This window comes from Epinephelus moara, chromosome 21 (genome assembly GCF_006386435.1).
Source record: "Epinephelus moara isolate mb chromosome 21, YSFRI_EMoa_1.0, whole genome shotgun sequence".
Classification (NCBI taxonomy): domain Eukaryota; kingdom Metazoa; phylum Chordata; class Actinopteri; order Perciformes; family Serranidae; genus Epinephelus; species Epinephelus moara.
The window spans coordinates 4,899,610-4,909,657 of NC_065526.1; the positions used below are offsets into that span (position 1 = coordinate 4,899,610).

The 10,048-nt window shown below is 42.3% G+C and overlaps 1 protein-coding gene across 1 annotated transcript in view; it reads right to left on the reverse strand.

The window, feature by feature from the left end:
• Positions 1–10,048, reverse strand: part of obscnb (obscurin, cytoskeletal calmodulin and titin-interacting RhoGEF b) — a 68,932-nt gene that overhangs the window by 18,873 nt on the left and 40,011 nt on the right. The window contains exons 44-49 of the mRNA XM_050032858.1: positions 8,071–8,340; positions 7,274–7,552; positions 5,111–5,368; positions 4,597–4,863; positions 614–889; positions 208–480 (exon numbers count right to left, since the gene is read on the reverse strand). Of these exons, the coding sequence (XP_049888815.1) occupies positions 208–480; positions 614–889; positions 4,597–4,863; positions 5,111–5,368; positions 7,274–7,552; positions 8,071–8,340 (1,623 nt within the window). The remainder of the gene's footprint in view (positions 1–207; positions 481–613; positions 890–4,596; positions 4,864–5,110; positions 5,369–7,273; positions 7,553–8,070; positions 8,341–10,048) is intronic.

Genomic DNA, 10,048 nt, shown 5'->3' on the forward strand with positions numbered 1-10,048 from the left:
GCCAAACATTGACCAAAGCCGACTAATGTCTTGGTGTGTCAGGGCGCTTAGAAAACCATGGTTACATGCCTATCCTCCTGATATCTCTCAATAGAACGTTTAACATTTCAAATCTAAAAACTGAATTCCTTAAAATAAAGATATAATAAAGTGAATGATTAAAATTTTGTAATCAGAAAATGCTACAGAACTTCTTCAAACACTTACTGATGATGGTGAGTTTGGCCAAAGAGAGAGCATCTCTAGCAGCAAATGTAATTTCCTGCTGTGGCAAAAGAGGCGCCTGTCTCAGGACAAGACGATACACACAGCCGTCAACCCTCGTAGCCCAGAGGTCACTGGACTTCAGCTCAACTCCATTAGCATACCAGGCTACTTCTGTTGCAGGGACATGCTCGGTGAGCTCAACACAAAACTCAACCTTCTCTCCCACTGCAGCCACCTTGTCCTCCAGACCCTTCACAACGTCCAGCTGCCAACCTTTAAGGACAAAATCCACAGAATGAAATGTAAAAGTCTGTCATTTGAACTTTATTATACTATAACATATAATTCAGGCAAGATGATGAAATTAGTACAACGTCAAAGTCTTGTGTTCATGTGGATGACTCACCTTTGACAGAGAGTTGGGCAGATGTTGATGCTGTGCCAGCTTTGAAGGTCACTGTGCAACTGTCTGTCACTCGCAACTCTTTCAAAAGGAGCAGATGACGACGGCCGCTCTCAAATGTCACAATCTCAGCATTAGGGGATTCCTTAACTGGTTTCCCATCAAGGAGCCAGCGGAAATCTTTGCTCTCTGGACGAGAGAGGGCACACTCAAACAACGCTTCACCTCCATCAATGGTTTCTACATTCTCCAGGCCCTGGACAATGTCAATGGGTTTGCCTGTAAAAAAAGAAAAAATGAAGAAATAAAGAAATGAGGAAAGAAACTAGAAAGCACAATAAAGATTTTAAGAGGACTGAGTTGTTCAGGAAGTCAAATAGTTTGGACTTTGTCAATAAAGGGCACAAACTTTGTGATGATCAACAACAGATCACTTTATTTGGCCACATATGGTAACTTTGAGATATGAGGGAGCAAAGGAGTCTCCCAAAGGGCTCTTTCCATGTGGAGGGAAGCTCACCTTCCACATAGAGTGAAGCGACCGCACAGGTCCCCTCTGCCTCACAGGAGTATGTGCCCCTGTCCTGAGCAGACACACGGCTTATGAACAAGCGAGCCACATTCCAGTCCTGCTCTACTACCACCCTTCGGCCATCAGGCTGTAACGGCTGCCCATCTCTCTTCCACTGAGCCTTGACCGGCCTTGAGAACTGGCAGATGAACTCAGCCGGTTGGTTTTCGAGCACCCGAATGTCCTCCATCTCGCTCACCACTTCAACTGTGGGATCTGAGGTTGGGTTCAGGGGTCATAGGGTCAGGGCTTGGCCATGAGATTTAAGGATAAGTGCAGGACACGACGAATGACATATGGGCTTTATAACCCCCAAAAGCATGTTGAAGTGATGTTCATACGTGAGTGATGTTATTGTGCTTTTTAATGATTGACCGGTACAAACTGTATGTGCTCTGGCACAGAATCTTTATATATTTGTTAATATCCACTGTATGTGAGTCAGAAATAAATAGGGGGTCAAAAAGCCCAACTGTCAAGATTCAGGGTAATGGTCACAATCAAGGGCCAAGAAATGCTGCCAGCAGATGATAGAAGAGGGGTGATAAGTGGATAGAAATACCAAACTCAAAAGGTAGGTGTGGGGAGGTTAGAGGTTTTAGTGCTTGAAGGTTAGGGGCAGGGCTTGGTATATGGGATAGTGGAGGTAAATGGAACGTGAGCATTCAACAGCAGCCGGCCTGCATGGATGGGTGGAGCAGCACTTTCCTAACACAACATTTCTGTTGACACTATCCAGTGGGTCACTAACTGTACAATAAAACTTGGATCAAACCTTAACTTCACCAAAATAAGGCCTACTATATGTAGTCCACTCAGTCTAATCACCACATTTGTCTATTCATAATTTACATTACTAAGGGACATTTAGACTTAGGGCTGCACATTTAACCATATAATAATCACGATCATGCTTTTGGCTACTATTAAACTTACACAGGTGCCACACCACAGGGTCATGGCCTGAAACAATGACTCAAGGAGTCCCAAATCATAGATGAATGTTTCCAGCAAGCTGTGTATAACTAATCTCGTCTTCCCAATCAGGCAAGGACATCTGTACTACATATTAAAGGGGGATTCACTTAAAACTCATTCTTTACTATATAGCAATCATAACACTTAGGCAGGCACTGTTTGTTGTTTGTAAATACTGGACATTGATTCTGTGACACTTTTAAGACTTGGCCAAATGCTGCTAACAGGTAAGTCAGTTTTGGTGCAGTCTGTCTCCCCATTTATTTTTGGCACATTCTGATTTGGATGAAAAGGTAGAAGGAATTCTGGATGGGTCACAACACGGGCTTGAATCTGGGATTGAAGTGTAAGAGGTCATTTATATGAACCAAGGGACACTGGTTCATATACAATTGCAAAACAGCAGCAAGAAGTCAGAGACATCAGTGAACAAGCAGCAACTCCAAGTTAGCGACCAGGACTGCAAGCCTCAACAACAGAGACAGACCCAGCCGTCAGGAAAACTTCTCGGATGATTAAGACTGCATGAATGCAGCCAATGGGTGATTCGCAGAGCCAAGGGTATTTAAGTGCAAAGACAGAATATGGACAGATCATTTTTGTTTGATTATTCTGTCTGGGTGTAATAACAGCATTGAATCTGTTTTCACAGACAAATAAAGAAAACAACATAGGCCAACAGACACAAGACAACAACTGACCACTGAGGGAGTGTATATGTAATCTGCTACGCAGGCTAATAGTACTTGACTGTAGCTGGGCAACGTTACGGCACATAGGTGAGTAGACATCCATCCATCAATTAGTTATACCTGCTTATCCTTAAAGATCGCAGGGGGGTGGACAGGTTGCCAGTCAATGACAAGGCTGACGAATACTGACAGAAAACCATTCACACGTACACACGACTAATAGTTGCTAATTGATTGAGCCTGCATGTTTTAGATCATGGTGAGAAGAAACTCCACAACCAGCATATCCAGATGTCCAGTTATACTTACATTTTAAAGAGGACATCCTTATTGCATGTCAGACCTTATTTGGATTTGTCCTTCCCAATGCAACATCAGAAGCAGCTTTTAAAAGTTGAAGAGCTATAACTCTACTTTGTTCCCAAAGTTGGGTGAAAAGTAATCTCAAAAGTGAGAAACATAATCGTGATTATAACTGATTTATAATTTCAGCAGCCCAACATACAGCACATAGGAATAATTCAGAGAGAATCAAAAAGAAAAGAATTAAAATCAGTCTAAATACTATATATTTTCATTAAAAAAATATGGCAGATGATTGGAGATGATTGGGTTTAGGTGTTTATCTGCCCTGTAAAACTTTACTGTGGTGCTGCACCCAATTGTATGTTTTGGTTGTATCAAAGCATACAGCAACTGCCAATATTATTATTATTATCATGCATGAAGAAGCACTGCAATGTAAAAAAAAAAATTCCACTACTAATCTATTCATGAACTTCAAACTTTTTATGGAACCCTGCAGAAAACATCTTAATTTATGGAATCATCACTTATATTCTTCAAGAAGAAATGTGCCAACTTGTATTTGGTTAATACAAGTCATTACAAAGACAATTTGCCAATTTTCAACCAGCACTGTGTCACTGTAGTGTGGGTTGTGCTCCCCCCCTGCCAAAGGTCCTTGCCTGTTCACCAGCCAAGATCTGTAATCACGTTGTGGGGCTGATCAGTGTGGGTACGTTTCATGTGCTCTACCCACACTGCAGTGACACAGAGCTGGTTGAAAATCGGCTAAATATTCTTTTAGGTAGAAAACAGGAAATTTGGTACATTTTGTGCCTACTTATTTCATTACTATGCTACAAATGTTGTAAATTGTGGATTTAAAATTCTGCAGAGTATAAAAAGAGACTGAAATATTGTTTATCTCAGTCTCTACTGACTAGCTTTATAATGTGATACCTTTGACTAAGAGCTTGGCTGTTGATGTCAAACTCCCAGCTTTAAACGTGACAGTGCCAGAGTCATCTGTGGCCAGGTTCTTTAAGGTGAGTGTGTGGATGTGTCCCTGGCTCAGCCCTATCTCACTAAAGGGGCTGTTCTCCAGCAAGGTGCCATCCAGCCACCAATGCACCTTGCCTGGTGCCCTACCAGACAGCTGACAGGAGAAGGTTGCCCATTCCCCAACAAAGACGTCAGTGGTCTTAAGACCATGCACAATGAAGACTTCTTTCACTGTTGAGCGAAAAAATACACATATGCACTGAGCCTCTGACTCATGAATAGCATCAAATAAATGGACAGAAAATGATACCATGCAACATCATAGTTAAGACGTAGGCCAGTCCTAAAAACAAACCTACTATTCTATTTGTAAGCATACATTGAGGAATACAGTCAGATTTAAACCAATCAGCCTAAAGTATACTCAAAATAGACAAAATAGTATTGAAATAGGCTACCTTGCACTGCCAAAGAAGCTGTGGTGAGCTGGTCTCCCGCATCACAGGTGTAGTAGCCACTGTCGTCAGGCTCCAGGTTCCGTATACAGAGCTCTTGAATGCACCCTTCCTGCCTCATCTCAAACTTCAAACCAGGCTGGAGGACCATGCCTCCTTTCCTCCACTCAACACGAACACCTGGCTTCGACAGCTCACACCGCAGAGTAACATCATCACCCTCTACGGTATCCTGGTTCTTTAGCTCTTTGTGGAAGGACACTGGGGCACCTGGTGGGAATTTAAAACGGGAAAGTTTGGCATCAGATGTTGAGATGGAAAGTTTGGCATCAGATTTTTGAGATGACAAGAAAAACATCTCTTAAGGGAATTTGGATAAAAGTTTTAGCTGATGCCCGACTGGGTATGAGGTTGAGGGAAGTGGAAGTTCAAGAATATTTCAGCTGTTCATGTCAATCTGATCTTGGTCCACATTCTTGAATCTGATCAACAGCAAAGAGGTGGCATCGTTCTTTACCTTCCACAGTCAAGGTGACGTCACACTGTGCATCTCCTGTGTCACAGGTGTACGTCCCTGAGTCCTCAGGCAGCAGGTTGTGGATATGAAGCTGGTGGAATGCTCCGTTGTTCCTCAGGTCATATTTGAGACCTGCGTGGATGGCCACGTTGTTTCTCTTCCAGGTGACAGTGCCCTTGGCGTCAGAGATGGTGCAGGCCAGAGTGACAGTTTCACCCTCTACTGCCACAGTGTTGTGTGGCTTCTCTAGTATTAGCACTGTAAATATGGGAAACCCCAAACTAGATTTAATAATGGTAGTAATGTTACCTTCCTTAACAGCCCTGGCATTAATAATTTCAAAGCCATAAACTTAAAAACATAGATACATGCTGTGAAATTTTGTCAGAACTGTAATGCGTACCCTTCCAAGTTTATTACAAAAAAGCAAAGAAACTAAGCTATAAAACTGTAACATTTGATAAATGATGTATTGAAAATGCATCTTCAAAAAATAATTAAAATTTTAGTGTTAAAGGGAAACTTCTGTATTTTTGAACTAAGACCCTATTTTCCCATCTTTTTGCGTCTAAAGCCCTTTTTAAACAGGAATTGTGCAAATTTGCAGGAAAGCCCAATCAGTCTTTTTTCAGCATTGGCAGTATAAAAACAAAATCGGGGAGTGCAGCAAAATGCCGCCTACCTACTTTTGTTTATACAGAATGCGTCTTTTTCGGGGCAATGGGGGGCGTGAGCAAGTAACAAAACGTGTAGCTCAGCATGTGACGTAAACAGTGACGTGGGAGGGAAGCCGGGGCTGGTCAGTCCTTCAGCGATTCTCTCATAAGTCGGCCCGTCCTTCACCGTCCCCGTCATCTGACAGTTAATGGCCTCTTCGTTTGCGAGGGCAAGGAGGGTGCGCAATTCCTTGTCTCCCCAGTTGCTCATCTTTACAGTGTCTGTCAGGTTTGTGTTTCCCTCTTGCTACTAGCTGCTCGCTAATTCCTGCTCTTCAACAGCCCCTCCCCTTGTGGAAGGCAGCCTCGGTCTTTTTAAACTAAAAGGGTTCCGCCAATATGTCTACCCTACGAGGCGGAAAATTGGGCACCTCGGATCAACCCGCCAATCCGGCTCTGTGTGCCTAACACGCGCAGCTTGCCGGCAAAACGGCCCAACATTTGCGGAAAATCTGGCAGTGTAAAAGGGGCTACTGAAGGCAACTAGTTTTGAAAGTGGCCCAGTATTGAGAGAGAGGGCTGCCGCCAGCAGGCAGCATGGTAGACCGCCATGTAACCACTTGGGGCATTTGGCACTGTCAATTCATGTACGCCGAAAGTGAATTTATGCCATCGACAGGCTCAGATTATTATTTTAAGTGTCTGACAACATTATGGAAAGAAACCTGTAAAGAAATTAAACAACTCTAGTTGTAAAATTTTGCAGACCTTTTCACATCGTCGAAATCAGCTCTATAATCAGCCATGACACTGAAAATCTTGTAGACAACACTAAATTCTGCTTTCTGTACTCCAGCACAACAAACTTTTTCTGGCAGTCCTCTCTAAAATTCTCTCTTATGTTTCCACCATTGTCTTTCTGCAGGAAGTCACCTCTTGCAAGATTTCACAAAGACACTTTTTCTTGAGCGAGACTTGATTACAGACAAGAAGAAATAGACCAGATCAAGTGAAAGGTAAATGAAAACGTTTCATTTCTCTGTAGGGTCCTTTCCATAATGTTGTCAGACACTTATACTAACAATCTGAGCCAGTCAGATTAAGCACTCTTAGTGAACGTAAATTGACAATGCCAAATGCCCACAGTGGTGAAATTACAGCCTATTTCACCACTGCCGGCTGCAGCCCTCTTTCTCAATACTGGACCAGCTTCAACAGCAGTTGTCTCCATTAGTCATTTAGACACAATAACATGGGAAAATAGGGTCCAGATTGAAAGATACCAAAGTTTGCCTCTAAGTCATAATATTAGTGTTAGCATTTTGATAGCACTTCTTTGTATGGCAAACACTATATGCAAAGAGTGGAAAGCGCGTCTAAAAGTTAGGATGTTAGAGATGATGGCGCCAGCATATTTCCATCGGCCAAGACAAAGCTGTTTGTTTGGTGGTTGATTGAGATGAATGTGAGGAGTAAAAATCTCTAGTGACCATGTCATCTCCTTTACCTTTGGGCTTCTCCTCCACAAGAAGGCAGGCCACACTCTTCTCTTCTCCCACCACGAAGGCAACATCGCCTGATTCATCTGTGGTCACCATCTTCAGGACCAAACGGTGCACTCTGCCCTGGCTGCTCATTTGATTTAGATCATTATTTTGGAGGAGGTTGTCTCCAAGCCACCATTCCCCGTTCGTCACGCCTGAGTGTGACAACTCAACCTCAAAGACAGCATCCTGCCCAGTGATCACAGTGGTATCGCAGAGTTCTCGGATGACACGCACACGCTCTGAGGGTGAACGGGATGATGGGAGAGCAGTGATCAGATTTCTTGAGCTTCCAGAAGGCATCAGTAAGAGGGTATGTCCATGACCAGGAATCTTATTTCAGCACTGACTCACCATTTCATGCCACAGCTTATTCTCAGGAATATAGATGTAGTTTTGTGACATGTGCCATTCTAATGACAACTAATAACATAAGAAATCTGAACCTGAACAAACCATCAAAATCCATTCACTGTCTGTAATTTGATGACTCACAAATAGTAATTAAGGCAGAAGTAAAAAAAAAAAACAGAGTAAAAAAGTTTAGCCAACATTAGACAAATAAGTAAAACTCAAACTACATGCCAAATACGACATTACACTTCACTCAAGGACTGTGAAATCCAAGAGAAATGGATGCTGAGTAGATGATCTGATCCAGTACTTGTTAATTGGATGGATGAATGTAAAATTAACTTCAGGAAGGATGAAGACAAGAGGAGACAAGAGACAAAGATGGGATGAAGCTGTGCTCTGTTACCTTTCACAGTCAGGGTAGCTGTACTTTTCTTGTCCCCTGTATCACAGGTATATTCTCCGCTATCCTTCAGATTCAGCTTGTGTATAACCAGGTTGTGAGTGGTAGCTCTCTGCTCCAAAGTGTACTTCTCCCCATGGGTGAGCACAGTTGAGCCCTTCAGCCAGGTCACCTTGCAATCAGGGTTGGATGTCTCACAGGACAGGGTGGCCTTATCTCCCTCGGTGGCCTCTTGACTTTCCAGCTCCTTCTTGAATAGTGCAGGTGCGGCTGCTAGAAAGACCATTATTAATTAGGATGAGTCATTTCAAAGGTTTCTTGGGTAAACACAGCCACCACAAAATACACTGTATTCACGAGCCACATTATTTTATACTCACAGTTCTACCAATTCCAATTGAACCATACCAACAAGAAGCTTTAAACAGAGCAAGAAAACAACCAGCACTGGTTTATCTACACAAGTCTGATGCAAAACTGGTAGAAATCAGCAATCAAATATATCAAGTCATATGTTGGTGGACAAATCATTTGTCTGTTAAACTAGAATTACCGCCTCGCAGTTGTATGCCTCCACGAACCACTCAAGTTGTACTTAAAGTTTACATCCATGTTCCATGCACATCTTCACCCTGGCAGCACACAGAAGATCTATACAGTCACCACAGTCTCAAATGGTCACCCATGAGTGTCACCAATTCAGTATCTGAACAAATGTCTCTCCCTCTGTTCCCGAGATATGACACTGAATAGTGGCTAGACAAGTGTTTTTGCATAACATTACGACCTCACAGCGAAACTGACCTTTGACCTTTTGGATTTGAAATGTCATAACTTCATCATTCTATCCTATCAGACATCTGTATGAATTTTGTCATAATTCGTGTATAAAATCTTGAGTTATGGCCAAAAACAGTTTATGTGAGGTCACAGTGACCTTTACCTTTGACCACAAAATTCTGATCAGTTCAGTCTTGAGTCCAGTTGGATGTTTGTGCCAAATTTAAGGAAACTCCCCCAAGACCTTCTTGAGATATTGCATTCCCTCACAGTGTTCTTGAAATATTGGATTAACGAGAATGAAACAGAAGCAAGATCACAATGACTTTGATCTTGATCAACAAATTCTAATGAGTTCATTGTTGAGTCCAAGTGGATGTTTTTGTCAAACGTGGAAAAAAAAAAATCCCTCAAGGTTTTCTGGAGATATTGCATTCACGAGAATGAGCCAGACAGGGTCCCAGTGACCTTGACTGTTGACCACCAATTTCTAATCAGTTCATCCAAGACTCAAAGTGGCCGACTGTGCCAGATTTGAAGAAATTCCCCCAAGGTGTTCTTGAAATATCCCATTCACGAGAGAAAGACGGACGCAAGGTAACAGTGACCTTGACCACCAAATTCTAATTCATCATTGAGTCCAAGTGGACATTTGTGCCAAATTTGAAGAAATGCCCTTAAAGTGTTCTTGAGATATTGCTTCCATGATAATGAGATTGGTGCAAGGTCACAATGACCTTGACTTTTGCCACCAAAATCTAACCAGTTCATCATTGAGTCCAAGTGAACTTTTGTGCCAGATATGAAGAAATTCACTTAAGGTGTTCTTGAGATATCTCATTCACAAAAATGAGACAGATGCATGGTCATAGTGACCTTGACCCTGACTACCAAAATCTTATCAGTTCATCGTTGAGTCTAAGTGAATGTTTGTGCCATTTTGAAGAAATTTGCTCAAGGCATTCAAGGTTTGCATTCATATTAATGGGACAGACGGACATTCAGACGATCCGAAAATATAATGCCTTGCAGGCGCAGAGGCATTAAAATAGGGATGCACCGAAATGAAAATTTGTGGCTGAAGCCGAAGCCGAATATTATTGAACGCTTGGCCAAATACCGAGTACCGAATATCATTGTTTAGTTTTTCATTAGTTTTTGCAGATGAACCCCCTCCAGATTAGTGTTGTCACGGTACCAA